This window comes from Mytilus galloprovincialis, chromosome 3 (genome assembly GCF_965363235.1).
Source record: "Mytilus galloprovincialis chromosome 3, xbMytGall1.hap1.1, whole genome shotgun sequence".
In the NCBI taxonomy this organism is placed as follows: Eukaryota; Metazoa; Mollusca; class Bivalvia; order Mytilida; family Mytilidae; genus Mytilus; species Mytilus galloprovincialis.
Genome location: NC_134840.1, coordinates 96,251,290 through 96,269,700, shown reverse-complemented (window position 1 = coordinate 96,269,700; position 18,411 = coordinate 96,251,290). Strand labels below are relative to the sequence as shown.

The 18,411-nt window shown below is 31.4% G+C and overlaps 1 protein-coding gene across 1 annotated transcript; it reads right to left on the bottom strand.

Annotated features, from left to right (window-relative positions):
* Positions 1 to 5,557: 5,557 nt before the first annotated feature.
* Positions 5,558 to 12,415, bottom strand: LOC143066853 (furin-like). The gene is made up of 5 exons (XM_076239666.1): positions 12,410 to 12,415; positions 10,123 to 10,239; positions 7,447 to 7,527; positions 6,637 to 6,765; positions 5,558 to 5,626 (listed from the first exon to the last, which is right to left on the bottom strand). Exons 1-5 carry the CDS (start codon positions 12,413 to 12,415, stop codon positions 5,558 to 5,560), a joined length of 402 nt encoding a protein of 133 aa, XP_076095781.1.
* Positions 12,416 to 18,411: the final 5,996 nt, after the last annotated feature.

The window sequence follows — 18,411 nt, the reverse complement described above, 5'->3', positions numbered from 1 at the left end:
AAATAAGTCTTTTAATTTCTTCACTGTTGATTAGCGTTTCGGTATAACAAAAAAGATATCAAGAATCTAGAGCTTGGTTGATAAATGCATCTTAATTTGATGGAACGTATTGCTTTGTATCGCATTTATATTTTCAATCTCTATTTCACCTTTGAGACAATGACATTCCTAAGGATATGTACTAGAAAGTATAAGTCTATGTTAATCTTGATGTTTTTTTTATGTCTGTATTGATCATAAATCATATATTGTCATAGCAACATTTATTGCATATATAGTCTACCTTGAAGTTTCATTTTTTCTAGTACGAGAGTCCAAACGGACGGCTTCGAGACGTAGGTAAAAATCGGAAATTAACTCTTAACTGGAGACTAACTGCTGTGATAGCATAATAACGACTATTTCGTGTAGTATCGTGCTGTAAGTTTTTGTCTAATCAATTTAAAAAACGATTATTTTGAATCTATTCAAATATGCTTCGAAGTACGGTCCATGAAGGATATTTGCTGTAAAAGAAACGCCCCGTTAAATTGTCATCTTCAAATTTTCTTAGAGTTTCAGGGCAAGGAAATGCGTAAAATAAATAGTACATTTGTACTTTGCATTTTCTTCATCCTTTTATAGGGACAGTAGAGTTCTCTCTGCAATTAAGTCAGTCATTGTATATTCAGTGTCAGTTGTGTCGTCTTCGTCAGTATGTTTTTCATCAGGTCAAATATCAATATATAAAGGCACGACCTCATTGCTACCATGCAATTGAGTTTTTAACTAGTATACATTCGTCGCATAAATAACATAAAATATATATTAGCTTGTCCGGGTGTGAGTAAAATATTAATGTGAAGTTTGCATCCACTAGTAGGTTAAAAGTTTTGAACCGAATCAAGATTTGTTGTGTCTACAAACCTGAATATCCGCTTCCTTCAATAATGAGACTTCGTATCGTTCAGGTTAAAATATGCCAGGGTTTCGGTCAAAACTATATATTTCAAATACAAAATTCAACGGCATGTGGTAGAATAAAAAAAAGTCGTATATTTTAACCGTTTTTACGCAAGTGCGACATTCTAGTAAGACTCCGAAAAATCGACGTGATTTTAAATTACTAATAGGAAATTGAGGTATTTTAGATTTTTAGAAAATTAAGAATGATAACATTTCGAAAAATCATTTCAATTCGATTTTATCATAGCACGGGTAAGTAAAAAATTGCCGTAAATTTGAGTTAAGTTGTATGGAACGCATTTTTTTCTTAGGAATTATAATAACATCATAAAATATTGCGTAAATGACTGAAGAAACATTTCTGTAAGACAATGGAAAAATCCGTTTTTTAAAATATTTAATGGTTAAGATACAAATCATGGTTCAGTTGTAACAATAAAAGAAACATGTTACGCGGGACACCCTAAAAAATCCCGTTTTTTTTAAATTGAAGCTTGTCGCATATAACATAAAACATAGTTTATACAATTATTTTCTTCGTTTTTCTTTTGAAAAACCTTTTATTTTAAAATGCTTACAACAGAAATTTATTTTAAGTTACAAAATTGCAATTTTGAGACCTGTATCTTGCCGAGCACGTCAATTTTTTCAATGAGGTACCGTACCAACATCGCGCGTAACGTCTCACCATTGTGTAATTGCTATTTAAGATCAAATAAAATGATAAAAAATAGTAAAATAGCAAGATTCAAAACAGAAATACTTATGCAAGAAGATATTGTTCTTGATTTGTTCGCATATAGGGACACATCTTGTAGGTTGAATGTTAAAGTTAAATAACTTTTAACTTACCTGCTTTCTAAAGTTTACGGCCAAATCCTTTTAAAAACATGATGATTTCAACCTTCCCATTTCGTAAAAAGTCAAATATTAAGCATTTTCACTTAGAATTACACATAATTTATGGAGTTATCCGCCAGAGGAAGTTTTTTTAAGATACATTAGTTTTAGAGACCTGACGGAAAGGATTAGATTATTCGCAAATCTAAAATAAATTATATTTTCTATCTTAAGCTAAGGGAAGTAATTTGATTAAAAGGGACAAAGTCACGTGGTGCAAATCATGTGAATAAATTAAAGCACCCTTGATTTTGCCATATGATTTGACAGATAGTTTAACTACTTTTGTTCGATTTACAAATGAGTTATTGAGTTCGTATTCAAAATATTAGTTTCCATCTATCTTCTATGCACGATCTATATTTTCGCATGGTCTTCATATTTGTACTAAAAGGAAGCCTACTGGTGGTTCCCATAAACAAGTACAGCTAAGAGGGTATCTTCTTTTTCTGCGTGTTCTATCTTTTGATTGCGATTGATAAACTATTCTTAAATATCTTTATCGATATAAACACACTGCAAATTAATTTTATTTGATTTCATTGATAACACTTTCTTGTTTAAGAACGGTCAAAAATAGACTTGCCTGTCCACACGTGTGAGCTGGCTCACATCTGTCAAAACAATCGAAGCAATTATACAGAAAAGACCTAGGTATGCTTTGATATCGCAAAAGTTACTTTTCGTTTTATTGAACATTAAGTATATATATACACTATTTTTAAACGATATTTTATAGGAGACTACGAACAATAAAAAAAACCATGTACGTATTAAAAAAGAAGACATGATATGATTGGCAATGAAACAACTCTCCACAAGATACCAAAATGACATAGAAATTAACAACTATAGGTCACCATACGGTGCTCAACAATGAGCAAAGCTCATACAGCAAAGTCAGCTATAAAAGGCCCCAAAATAAAAATGTTAAATAATTCAAACGAGAAAACTAACGGCCTGATTTATGTACAAAAAAAAATAACGAAAAACAAATATGTAAAATATAAACAAACGACAACCAATGAATTATATAGGTGAGCACAGCATTAATGTACTTTAATTAATGATAAGTGAGAGGTTTAGCTAGCTATAAAACCAGGTTCAATCAACCATTTTCTACATAAGAAAATGCCTGTACCAAGTCAGGAATATGACAGTTGTTATCTATTCGTTTGATATGCTTGAACTTTTGATTTTGCCATTTGATTGGGGACTTTCCTTTTTGAATTTTTCCTTGGAGTTTAGTATTTTTTGTGGGACAGTCACATACATACATAATGTTTTGGGATTAAACATGTAAGCGGGATTCCAACCCTCGCCGTTACCTGGAACAGTGGTATAACAGTACAACATAAAAACGAACTATAAAACTCAGTTGAAAAAGACTTAACTCATCAGATGGATAAAACGTATGGATTACACGGATATTTGTTACGTATATGATATTTACATTATTAACTCCATTTTTTAATGCTGCCTTTGTGATTGATTTAGGAGCATTAAAGCCAGTACCATCATCAGGTCCCCAGCTGTTGCTGTATATATCAACCTTAGAAATATAGTGAGTGAGAGCTTGAGCTTCATCTGAATCTGTTATGCCCAAAGCACCCAAGATTCGAATTCCTGTAAAGCAATTGAAGAAATAATGTACTTTAATTAACTTATTCAAAATTATTTTTTTCTATTTGTTATTGTAGTACCACATGATACAATACAGAACCTAACAAAAAGTTAAAAAAGACGAAAACCGAAATATGATAATAGTTTCCTGATAGTCCACTCTTTACTGTGCTTTGCTAGGGTATTGATATTCCGACACCAATTTAATCTTTGAAACCCGTTTACGGTCGCTGTTAAGTGACATTGTGTTAGCTCAAAAGGAAACTCGTATTTATAAAACGATGTACATGTAGTGTTCAAATGGTAACTGAGGCAAATCATCTTTTCAAATATGTTTAACTTCTTTACAGAACCAGGTTTAATCCACCATTTGCTACATAAGAAAATGTCGATATCAAGTCTGGAAAATGACAGTTATTTGACATTTTTTTTTATATGTTATGTATTTTGATCGTCAACGCTGTTTATATTTGGAATTCATTTGTCCTTTTGCCTTTTATTTCTACATATTTAATGAGGCTTTTGTAAAAGAAACGCGCGTCTGGTGAACAAAATAGTAAGCCTGATATCTTAATTGCATTGTTATTCCTATATGTTTTGCTCTACTATATATCGACAAGAGTTGGGTTATCGTCGGTCTTAATACTATATATCGACAAGAGTTGGGTTATCGTCGGTCTTACTACTATATATCGACAAGAGTTGGGTTATCGTCGGTCTTAATACTATATATCGACAAGAGTTGGGTTATCGTCGGTCTTACTACTATATATCGACAAGAGTTGGGTTATCGTCGGTCTTACATAAGGTTCATTTTGGGCAGTGAACGTGTTTTAGTGGGTTAGTATGTCTTTTTGTATCATTATTTGTTGATCGTGTTCTTGTATGGCTTTCTTAGAATTGTACTTCAGTATTTTTAACTAACCATTGCTTTCTTCTTGACACTTATTGTTTTACCTGTTTATCTTGTTAGTTTTGTTTGACAATCTATCTACCTTTTTATTTATTCTTCTTTATTTATATTAACATCTTTTTGGGTCTTGTATCGTACCAATGAATACGCATGCGCAGTGGCAGATGTCATTTTTTTCAATACCTACATTTGTGATAGTTTTGTGAAATGTCATACAAAATCAATCCAACACTTAACTCACGTATAAGACAGAGTGAAATTTCACCGAACAATACTTAACATACCTAAAAGGGTGCTTTTAAAGGCCACACCAACTACACATACATTGTTGTCCTTGATAGCACCTATAAATCCACTAGTTTCTGTTCCATGACTGAAATAATAATTTTGAAATGTATTTGGAGTGTCATGAAAGTATCGTATATATATATATATATTTCATTTATTAAATGATATATACTGTCATATATTAATTAGTTGTAATACGTTAATTTTGGCTCCCAAATTACCAGTAAAAAATTGAAAACAAGACGTTTAATAATTTTTGGCGTCTGAATCGATTTTCTGGATTTACCTTCATCAGAAACGCTCAAAACCAAACATTTGAAATCCGAAGATGTATAAGTACCGAAACCGATGAAGAGCTTTATGTCAAAAATATCTAAAATAAATAGCCAAATTCATCAAAGAGGGACAAAAGATACCAATGGGACAGTCAAACTCATAAATCGAAAATAAACTGACAACGCCATGGCAATTTAGTAAGCTGTATATACCTGACTGTTCAAACAGTTGATTCCATCTGAATAAACAGTCAACGTATTTCAAGAAAATGACACATAATATATCCGAGAAATGCATTTGTTGTCTCATTGAAACAAGTTTAGTTTCGTGAATGCTAGATGACGCCCGATGCACTTGGTTTTTTTTTAAACAAACGTTCAGGAAAAGATAGCAAACTAAAAACGAAAAAAGTTTACCCAAGCTCGGACATTTAACAAACATGAAAGTTCGCTTGTTAATTCAAATAGAAGTAATAGTTCCTGGCATGTTTTAGTACTTATCAACTTCGAACTTTATAACACCTTTTTGTTTTTTTGCATACGATCGTCACTGATGAGTGAATTCTAATCCTGGTAAATATAATAAGTTTATGTAGACTTATAATCGAACTGGTTACCTGCTTCCGTTTGTTGGAGTAGGATCATCATCATTGTCATAAACATCTCTATCATTGGCAGTATCCTATATAATGTTTAGCAAATATAATTATTAACATTCCTTGAAAATTAGTGTAACCTGAATGGAAGATAAATAATATAAAGCAAACAAATCGAATGCATGTGGTATCCGAAAATCAAACCTTATTTTAAAAGATTTAAAAAAATAGCATGATTATATCTATATTTTCGAACAATATTATGAATAAAAAAGGAAATGTATCAAAGAAACAGCAACTCGACCAAAGTGCAAAAACATAGGTCTTCAACACAGCGGCGTGTTTCAGCTGGCCCTTACATGGCTGTTTTCTTGTTCAGTAAAATGCATGATATCTGTGTCGTAATATTTCAGGACAAAGAACAAATATTCAAAAAGCATCAAAATGCATGTGGTTATCCTGATTATTATCCTAACGGAAAGTTGTTTTCGACTTTTAAAAACATATTTTCTCTTTACTTCTTGCTTCATTTAGAATCTAGTCATCAACTCAAATACATCAGGAGGGATATTCTAATAAATCATACGTTTTCTCTCAATTTTTTACTTGTTTGGCTTGTAACTATTTTGATCTCAGCGTCACTGTTGAGACTTATGTAGATAAAACGCGCGTCTGGCTATGTAATTATAAGCTGTGTACCTTTGACAACTATTAAACATAATTTTTGAAAAAAAAAGAATATCGCACGAAGTCAGTCCTTAGTTTGTGCTGTTTTAATGCAATTTGTAATCTCTCTAGGTTGATGTGTACCCTGACATATGTTTACAGATAACGCGTCCTTTGCCTTATGTTCTCTATGTAAATACACCATTGCTCTGTCAGTCTTTTTGATTTCAATAATTATTATCCAGTGTATACAAATACGTTACAGTCAATGCTTATTTGATATTATTACTAATTTATAAAAAATATTATGTAAAATACAATATTCGAAACTGTTTAAATTTAATCTTGGTTATCCATGCACGTTTCGAGTAACAAAATGTTTAATTACTTAAATACACTTAGAGATATAATAATAATAATGTGTACTTACGATATTGGCTGCCAGATCAGGGTGGTCTGTCTGAAGACCGTCATCCAAAATTGCTATAGTAATACCCTTACCGGAATAACCTGCCGCCCAGGCTTTGTCAACTTTCATTGACGGAGAAACATCACCATTCTTAAATTTAAACATACATTTGATTTGTTATGGTACCTTTTTGATTACAACATTTGTTTTTACATTTTTGAACGTATTCAAAACACAAAATATCCTGAAATGATGAATTTTAGTCTGCTCTTTAATTGTTTTTGTAAGGTTGGTTACTATGTTTTATATCAGTAATGTATCTGACTATCCCTTGCTATTTTCGACATTTGTACATGTGATATCTGTTTGTTTTGTATACACATCGTTGTCAATATGATGGAATTTTAATGGACTGTCATTCAAGTGAGAGGATCAGATACTAGTAGCTGTAAAACATTAGAAACGGACGGCACTATATAAGTCAGGGGCATTTTTTGTTATTTTACCTTTTGCTAATTATGAGTAAGTCCTACATTAACCATTCTATTACTAGTACTTTGATTTGTATAGTCTGCAAAATTCCCTATTGTCTAAATAAAATTGGCAGTTGTTTTCCTTTTCTTTGATGTGGTTGAGTTTTTGTGCGAAACATTTAGTGTTCAAAAATACATAGTTACATGCTTGCAGTTCGGTGAAAGCCAAGGCACGAATCGTGTTAGCCACAGAAAACTATTGATGTAAGACGAAACATAGAATTATAAGCTAGGTTACAAATGAGTTCAAAATAATATGTTTTGATAACAAATATCAGATTTCGTAATGAAGCCATACCAAATACCAAAGATTCGGCCATTCTGTATCCACTGTTCTCGCCTTTCTGACATATGCCTTTTCTTGTTTAACCCATGAAATCTGCAATAAAGTTTAATAAATGACATAATAATGTATTATATTCGAAAATATAGACTTTTAAATTTTTGCAAAAGAAATGTTTTATTAATTCAAATCAAAAATTAATATTACTTCAATCCTCATGATTAAAACAAAACTACATATTTAACTTCATGCATCGTTTAAAGAAAGTCAAATCTTAATAGATTGCTATCGTTCCAACAAGTTTTAAGATAGAGTTAAAAAAAAATGTCTTCGGATAAACAAAATACCAATGACCATCACGATATGCGTTCAAAATCATCACCATTACAATGAATGAAGATACAAACTATCATTTTTGCGCCTGTCCCAAGTCAGGAGCCTCTGGTCTTTGTTAGTCTTGTATTATTTTTATTTTAGTTTCTTGTGTACAATTTGGAAATTAGAATGGCGTTCATTATCACTGAACTAGTATATATTTGTTTAGGGGCCAGCTGAAGGACGCCTCCGGGTGCAGGAATTTCTCGCTACATTAAAGACCTGTTGGTGACCTTCTGCTGTTGTTTTTTTTCTATGGTCGGGTTGTTGTCTCTTTGGCACATTCCCCATTTCCATTCTCAATTTTATCATTGAGAACGATATATCTAGCGGGCTTATAAGAGAAAAAGAGAAACTAAAGGTATTTAATTTAATATGTAAAGATTTTCGTAGGAAAATTGTTTCTATGTCGGTATACACGGACTGCAGTTAGATAAAACTTCCATCATGGTCCTATGTATTATCGTATTTGACGTTTCGGAAATCAATGTGTTGATCTTATATGTCTGATAGTGCTTGGTTATTTAATTCACATCCAGGTAAACCTTGGATTTAAAGTTGAACATTATGTCAGTATACCTGTATATTGTTACAGACCACTACATGTTCATTTCATGTTTGTGTCTGATATCCGTCTTAATTACATACATCCGACTTTTTCTTTTAATCATAATATTATATTTATGCTGTCTATTGTCATCCATCAAAAAGAGTTACAATAAAAAGAAATCGCTTGAAGGTAAATGGAACTAATATTATAAACAAAAACAATAATCTTGCCTATTGAACTGCTATCACTGATTTCATGGTAAAGCAACTGGGTGTAATAATACTGGTATTAATTTTTTCTGAGATAGTAATTATAGATGATAATCCAGTCAACGTACTCAATATATCTCTGTACTTAGAGTGTAGCAAGAGACGACAATATTATCAACACAGCTGATGTCTCTGTATCTTGATAAAGATGCATAGTAATATAATATAGTCACTTAAAATACTAGCAGTACATTACTTCTCTGAAAATTTGTCACAATTACAATACTTCATTCGGAGATATACAAATATGTTTGGTCTTATTCTCATGTGAATAAAACACAAGACTACATATACCTGAATTATTCCTCCATTGCCTGGAAAGTATTTTTTCTCACTGCTATCAATAAAATTCATTGTGTATTTTTTTGTTAAGGCATGAGAATTTTCATTTCAAAAACAGGTAAGGGTCTGAGACAAGTAGGCATGCAGTAAAATAAAATACAATTATCTTTCAAGCTAACTTTAATTACTGAACCTGTATATAGATTTAGTACAAATGTCTTTATTTAAACAATTTTAATTCAGAATAAATAAACATATTTAAGAAACAGGTAACGGTCTGAGACAAGTAGGCACGTCAGTAAAATAAAATACAACTATCTTTCAAGCTAACTTTTAAAACTGAACCTGTATATAGATGTAGTACAAATTTCTTTATTCAAACAATTTTAATTCAGGAAAAATAAACATATTTAAGAAACAGGTACAGTCTGAGACAAGTAGGCACGTCAGTAAAATAAAATACAATTATTTTTCAAGCTAACTTTTAATACTGAACCTGTATATAGATTTAGTACAAATGTCTTATTTCAAACAATTTTAATTCAGAAAAAAAAACATATTTAAGAAACAGGTACAGTCTGAGACAAGTAGGCACGTCAGTAAAATAAAATACAATTATATTTCAAGCTAACTTTTAATACTCGAACTGTATATAGATTTAGTACAAATGTATTTATGTAAACAAATTTAATTCAGAAAAAATAAACATATTTAAGAAACAGGTAACGGTCTGAGACAAGTAGGCACGTCAGTAAAAAAAATACAATTATCTTTCTAGGTAACTTTTAATACTGAACCTGTATATAGATTTAGTACAAATGTCTTTATTCAAACAATTTTAATTCAGAAAAAATAAACATATTTAAGAAACAGGTAACGGTCTGACACAAGTAGGAACGTCAGTAAAATAAAATATAGATTTAGTACAAATGTCTTTATATAAATAAATTTGGATTCAGAAAAGATAATCGTAAGAAAAGTGATCACAAATTATAACGAGTACGGTTGAAAAAACAAAGAGCAACATTTAAAGCGGGATACAAAATGAATAAGGAGTCACGATTTAGAAATACGATATTCAGAAAAATCAAACCAAGGTTTTTTTATCATAGGATTTGATAGTTTTGTACAGTACTGTTAGTTCTTACTTGTTTGAGTTTAAATGCTATAATGAAGTGGTCACATCGAGTCGCTTTAGAATAAATCTGCTCTTACCTCAGGACTTTGTCTCAGAACTTTGATATTCGAATCTTCTCTGAGAGTACTCAATACCTCTTTGGTTTTCTTCTGTCGTATTTGAGCAGTGATATACTTTGTATTCCCAATCAAAAACTAGAACAAAGAAAAATATTACACAGTAAACAAAATATAAACACAGTTGAAATACAGTCAAACGGGAGTAAAGTCAAGTATTTCATACTTACAAGAATAAACATTTCAGTAAACACGAAACTAAAAAAAAAGTAAAATCAAAGAAATATTGAACTCGGATGAAAAATCAAAACAGAAAGTCCCTAATCAAATGGCAAAATCACATGATAAAACACATCAACCAAATGTTAATGTCATTTAAGAAGATTGTATCTATACTATTTTAATAATAAAATATCATGGATACCAGAATTTAAATTTCAAATATGCACCAGATACGGGTTTCGTCAACGAAAGACTCACCAATGACGCTCGAACAAAAAATTCAAGAGGCCAAATAAAGCACGAAGTTGAAGAGCATAGGACAACACAATTTCCTAAAAGTTTTGTCAAATACAGTTAAGGTAATTTATTCCTGAGGTAAAAAAAAGTCTTGTAGACAGTTAATTCCTGATTATGACCATATCAATGATAATTCACAAACAAATTAATTGAAATTTTCTCGACCTGTTGGATTTAAGTTTTATATAGACGAAAGACGTGTTAATCGTACTTTTCTATATTCCTATCAGAACATTGTTTAGTAGAAAATATGAACCTGATTCCCAATCAACATTTAAAAAAAAAATCGGCTCTCAGTTTACTTATAGTTCTATCATTATAGTTCATAAACAAAGGATGATTTAATACAACGATTGAGTATGATTCATGCGTTTAGTCACACCGAACCAACACTATGAATATAGTATTATCGCTCAACCTTGAGTAAAATCCTCAACTTTATTAATCCATCTTTCAGACTTGGCAATAATTTAAGATACCTTTCAGCCCAACAGCTAATGTTACGCTATCGGTATAATTTAAATGTCACTGCTATGTATGTCATTTTAACTTTTAAGGTTGGTAGCCTTGAAGAGTTTTTGTAATCTGCAAAACATGATCGGTTCATAGTTCCGACTGTATCGAATTAAAACTATTCAAGGTTGAGTCTTTCATATAAATTGAATTGAAATTGAAATATCGTTCAATCTACTCTATCGACATTTAACACTACATGAAAATAAGTAAATATAATGACTTATATCAAAAGTATTGTAATGGTCATCATTTAAAACAGACACAAAAATTACTCATCATCGAGGAGTACATCTATTAACTGCTCATGTGGCGCAGAACATTCGTACCATAAATGTTAATATAGCATGAACTGTGTTTCAATACTGTGCAGTACGTTTTGTCAAGGTATCACACAAAGACATTTTGACATTGTTAAATATATAGATAACTAAATGGTTGAAACTGCTCCTTATCATTTAAAGCAATTGGCAATAAGAATATATTCTAAACAGCTTTTCGCATGTTTGTCTAAGTCGTAATGTCGTATCATTATTTAAGTAAAAATAAATATATCAAAATGAAAGGTCAATTCCAAAAGTCCATAAAAAAATCACAAAATTGATCGCTACAATCAATCAACAAACGGAAAGAATGAAAAACACTTCTTTTTTTTTCCTGACCATACCAAGGTTATGACAGTTGTTATCAATTTGTTTGATGTGTTATAGCTTTCGATTTTGCCATTCGCTTATATGCGAAGCTCGGAGCTCGGTATTTTTATTATTTTACTGTTTTCCAAAGACAATATTTGGTGTAATAACCAAATTAACCTTCAAATTGAATAAAATATAATTGCATAACAATAATATTTATAAAGATGTTTTTATTTTGATTGGCAGAAATGTTTACTCGATGAAAGACGTGTCATCGTCCCAATTTTAGTTAACATCACAAATGACTGCACTCCGCACAACAAACGTTACAACAATGTTTAGGAAACATTTAAGATTATCACAATCGAGAATTTATATGTGCATGTTCAAACAAATGAACGTTATATAATACAGATTCACCATTTTAACTTATATCAAATATCCTTTTAAATGCAGAAGAGAAACATAACGTCTTCAGAAACTTGCTAAAAAAATGCTTAAAACGATTAAAAAGTAAAATCACAAAAATACTGAACTTAGAGGAAAATATAATAGGAAAGTCCATACTCACATGGCAAAATCAAATAACAAAACACATAAAAAACAAATGGACAAGGACTGTCATATTCCCGCCTTGGTACAGGCATTTTCAAACTAAACAAACATAATAAATCAACAGTCAAAATATGGGTACAACAGTCATCATCGTGTAACAATTTTAAAAGGAACAATTTAACAGAACGCAAAAAACATCTATCTACAAACACATTGATTGATCCGCGTGTCTGACGTCAGAATTTTTTTTATACGTCACATATGTTTGTCGTTCAATGTATATACAAACAATTTTAAAATTTCACATAGACAATATTAGCATACAGGGTTAAAAATCAAAAATATGTAAGAATTAATTTCAGAAATAGACCAAGATTGAAAATTGTCCAAAAGTTATATAGAATTTATAAGAATCCACAAACAGTTTATTCCACTACGTGATTGAATAATTTTGACGTTTGCGGTTCAACGTATTTAGTAATTCATAATAGAAATATATCATAATGACATAAAATAGAACAATATCATACTGACGGGAGCTTTTAAAGTACAGAGTCACGTTATAAGAACCAAAGAAATACAAAAAGTCGCATATACAAAACACACCAGCGAAAAATGAAAGACAATACAAACACATTGACGGGATGTTTAAGTACCGAGCCACGTTAAATGGATATCACATAAAACAATCCAACGGTTAAAGTAATATTAATAAGTTTGTTTAATAAAATTCGCTTTCTTTTTGCAATTTTTATGTTATCCTCTTCAGATTTCAGGTAATTATTACAATCTTTGACGGTTAAAACTTGACGGATAAAACAATACATGTATACATGTATATATACGCATAAGATTTTGTAACATAAAGCAAAGATCAGGATGGCTTCAAACGAACAACGATCAAGATAATATACGGTCTATGTTGACTAATGACAAAATATTTACACTCAACCTCTGATTTAGAGGAAATGTGTTAGAAGACATATTAAAAATACCTAAGATATTTTATAAACTCATAAGTATGTATTACAACTGTGTCTATGCACTTATTTCGCTTTTTTTGTTTTTGGTTTGATAGTTTCCTTTAATACACGTATAGCTCTAATTTTGTGTATAAGGGGCCTATGTGGCCCAGTAGTCTAAGTAGTAACTACTATAATCAATTGCGTTAATCTCAATATGATAACTTTAATCGGAATCTGGATTGAACTGGTAAATATCTGTTCTTTCCACATCAAAGAGAAATATACCTAGTCAGATCTAATCATGTGGAATATTGGTAGTAATAATGTCAGACAACATATCTAGATATAGGAAGATGTGGTGTGAGTGCCAATGAGACAACTCTCCATATAAATAACAATTTAAAAAGTAAACCATTATAGGTTAAAGTACGGCCTTCAACACGGAGCCTTAGCTCACACCGAACAACAAGCTAAAAAGGGCCCCAAAATTACTAGTGTAAAACCATTCAAACGGGAAAACCAACGGTCTAATCTATATAAACAAAACGAGAAACGAGAAACACGTATATATTACATAAACAAACGACAACTACTGTACATCAGATTCCTGACTTAGGACAGGTGCAAACATTTGCAGCGGGATTAAACGTTTTAATGGATCCAAACCTTCTGTTCATTACGGAAAATTGGTTTGTCATAATAGAAAGGAGAAATCTAGGGTGTATCAATTTATAATTTGTAATCCCTACATTACTCTTTATAAAATTCTGTTTTATTTCATTTCCAATATATGTAATCAACAAACTAAGATATAAAAAGAAAATGATTTATTTAAAATGACGACCATATATTGTGCAAAAAAAAAAAATACTCAAAAAGAATAAAACTGAAACGCGCATGTTGTTCACGCCGTGTCTACACCCTTTTAGCCTCTTTAAAATATTACAAATTTAAAATTAATTCTTATAAGGCGGTAATCTAGTATAAATAATAAGATGTTGTAAAAGCTATTTGTGTGGTCAAATAAAAACTCATACGATATTCATATATTCGTCACATATTTGTAATGAAATTTCATATCCATTTCAGGTTCAAATACATATTTTCAAACTCCACTAAAAACTGGGAGTGAAATCAGGTGCTCCGGAAGGGTATGCATTTCCTGCACCGTAGCTATAGAAGGTGATAGCTAGTTTCTTTTTAATACCAACAGTGCCAACACTTTACAGTGAATATGACATTTCTTTCACTTTTTAATAATAACTGAATTGAATCGCGGTGCAAAACGGAATGTAGGAAATGAATTAACAGTATTGGTATTCACGACTCGAACAAAATTGCTTCACGTTGCATTACTGACATTTAAAATACTACGAAGCACGCCATATATTTTTGAAAGGTTTAACTTGTTATACATCACATTCAAAAGTATACAAAAGATGATTTTATGTGACATTTGAGTTGGGTTACAATGAGAACTCGTTGAAAAAGGTATAATACTTTTGAACTCAATACTAATGAGATAGATGTAGCCTGTTGTTTGAACTAATATGCCTGGTTTTAGGTTTTTGAAATTCCTCAATTCTGGGAACCTGTACACATTCACATGTAATTACATTAGCACAAGGCAATACAATGTATACTATATTACATGAAATACCGGTCATTTAGTTTTTAACTGAATACAAAAGAGCCCTGCTTATAAATCAAGTACTTAACATAGAAAGCAGTGAGGCAAATAATAAGGTGTAAGGCTCCTCAATTCTAGCACAATACTCAAGCTCCTAGTTAAGATGGAAGAAAAAGTCATGGACATGTTTTAGTTTTGTTTTCCTACTTTTGAAACAACATGTTTGCTTGCCATTATTTCCTGTCAATTACATTTATTTAAAAATTTTTAAAATAACATCGTCTCTTTAAAAGAGGGACGAAAGATACCAAAGGGACAGCCAAACTCATAAATCTAAAACAAAATGACAACGCCATGGCTAAAAAAGAAAAAGACAAACAAAAAACAACACACATGACACAACATAGAAAACCAAAGAATAAACAACATGAACCCCCCCAAAAAACTAGGGGTGATCTCAGGTGATCCGGAAGGGTAAGCAGATCCTGCTCAACATGTGGACCCGTCGTGTTGCTTATGTGATAACAAATCCGGTTAATAGTCTAATTCGGTAGGTCACATTCATGAAAGGGAAGAGGATTGTAGTTACAACGTAAGGAACATATCCGATATCATTTGTGAAACGGTTATTCCATAACAGTCAACCAACTCGTGATGGCGTTCGTAAAATTTACGAAGGGATGATTTCAACTTCACCATTTGGAACTCTTGGTTTAAAAGCTTCCATGTGAGCAGCAACCCTCTATCAAGAAAATCATGACAGAAAATGCAAGCACGGGGATATATACCCCGTATGCAGGTGCTGCTGAAATGTTGCTACTTAGAAATGGAAAGTTCAAAATTGGAAAGCTGAAGTCATCTCTTTTGTCGTAAAGTTTTGTTTTCAACCGACCCTCATTGTCAATTTCTAGATATAAGTCAAGATATGAGGCTGACGTAACTGTGTATCCTTTATCTCTAGCTCGATGGGATAGATGCGTTCCACATAGTCACCAAATTTTGAATTATTTAGTGAAAGAATATCATCTATATAGCTGAAAATAGAGTTAAAGGATATTGTCAACTTCTTATCTTTCTTCCTAAGAAGTTCCTGCATAAAGTCAGCCTCATAATAATAAAGAAACAAGTCGGCAAGTAGAGGGGCACAGTTTGTTCCCATTAGAAAAGGAAAACAGCGAGTGAATATATAAAAGTAGGAATATGTGGTATGATTGCCAACGATACAACTCTTCATAAGAGACCAATTGACACAGAAATTAATTACAATAGGTCACCGTTCTTCCTGAAACAATGAGCAAAGTCCATACTTGTTTCAAAGTGTGAACTGGTCGTTCGGTTAGTTTCCATGATTTTTACAAACCAGTTTTAATAATGAAAAGAATATCGGTTAGTTTCCATGATTTTTACAAACCAGTTTTAATAATGAAAAGAATATCGGTTAGTTTCCATGATTTTTACAAACCAGTTTTAATAATGAAAAGAATATATGGCGATGTGGGGTATACGTCAATATAAAATAGAATAAAAACAAAAATACAGAACTACAAGCTCAATTCATTAAAATCCTTCAAAATCAAATGCTCGATCAATAATGCGACAGACATGAACGACAAAAATAACCCAGCAGTTACCTAGAGGGCAGCACAAACAAACAAAGATATGTATATACAATATATCCATTCCTTAAGTGTTTCTAATCTAAATCGTGTTAATGTAGCAAAATTAAGCAATGATGTGTCCAAAGTACACGGATGCCCCATCCGCAAATCAATTTCTATGTTCAATGGACCGTGAAAATGTGGAAAAATCTCTAATTTGGCATTTCAATATTAAAAAAAATCATATAATAGGGAACATATGTACTAAGTTTCAAGTAGATTGGACTTCAACTTCATCATGTTGATCAAAAACTACCTCGACCAAAACATTTAACCTGATGCGGGACAGACGGACGAAATAACAAACGAACGATCGAACGGATGAACGAACGGACGAATAGACGGACGCACAGACCAGAAAACATAATGCCCATAAATGGGGCATATACAGATCTTCCATTAAAACAAAATTAACGAAGTAACAGATATATTTAAAACATTTTAAAGCCTTTTTAAGATAATACATTTTCTACATTAATGAAGTATTCTAATGGATTATGTAGTTCAGACCCTTTTTTCAAGAACATATCTCACCTGTCCAATGTATTCATATTGAGGATATTTCCTATTGAACCATACACTTGGGTCATCTTCTCTCGTCGTTGTAAAAACTATTCTGTTTGTGAACTCTCCGTTTCCTACGTTCAGTCGTTTGATCCTATTCGGTACTTTTCTCTCTTCTTCATTTAAAAATCTATCAAAACAACTGGTAATATAAATCCCATGTATCAATATGATTACAAAGTAACTTTTCATTACAAATGATCAAAATGGTTTTAAAAGATTATTTCGCAAACTCAGATGTAATCCCAAATAATAAACTGTCACTGGCGAATTTACGGAATGATTTTGATCCGTCAGTGGTTCTTCATCTTTCTACGTTTAAGGATTATAATACTACCTTATATGTCGATAAGTTCAATGATCTATTGATTCAGACCGTTAGTTATTGGTTATCAAGCTTCATTAGAAATTATACGCCTTTCCATCATTTTAGAAATATTTGGAATAAATTAGTGTGATTATGAATGTAGAATAGAACGAGACAGACGTTTATCGATGTCCAAATCACATGAACCCATTATCGTCACATCAAGGCAAACAAAACCTGAGGGAATCAGAAGACATCTTTTATGATTTCTGCAATTGTTGTCATTATATTTGTATATTTTTTTTTTATAAAAAGTATTAATTCAAATAAAAGAAATGATTGAAATATTCCTGATTCAACAACTGATATATAATGATCTATTTAATTGAGAAGGGAAATGGGAAATTCGCAAAGAGACCACAGTCCAAGAAAAGGTCAGAAAACAGCCAAAGGTCACTAATGGGTCTTCAACACAGCGAGAAAAAAAAAAACGAAGAAAAATCTTTGAAATGCTTTTTTTTTATATTTTAAAAAGTGAAATAACATAAGTTCCGAACTCCAAGGACAAATTGGAATTCGATATGACACTTATCAAAAAACAAAATCAAAAGTACAAACACATGAAAAGAATTAAAAACAGCGGTCATATTCCTGACTTGGAACAGGGATTTCCTTATGTAGAAACTTTGGGGAGGGGGGGGGGGGTACACCTGTTGTTTTTCAGCTATCTATATTTCTCACTTTTTTGACAGTCGAATTGATTTCAAATATATTGACAACAATGTGTTGGGAAAACAAACAGACGTAACAACACAATTTTTTAAATAACAAATTATTTAAAAAAAAAAAAACAACCCAAAAAGTATGTTCATTTACGGTAAAACAATTGATGTAGAACACTACAGAAGATGTCTTTTAAAATTTAGATAATGTTTTAAAAGTCAGTATGATTTAATTCTGTTTT

Coding starts and splice junctions, on each gene's coding strand:
- LOC143066853 (XM_076239666.1), bottom strand. Junction 7,528..10,122: donor TTCTGAGACAAAGTCCTGAG/GTAAGAGCAGAT, acceptor ACTTTATTGCAG/ATTTCATGGGTTAAACAAGA. Junction 6,766..7,446: donor GGCCGAATCTTTGGTATTTG/GTATGGCTTCAT, acceptor TTTAAATTTAAG/AATGGTGATGTTTCTCCGTC.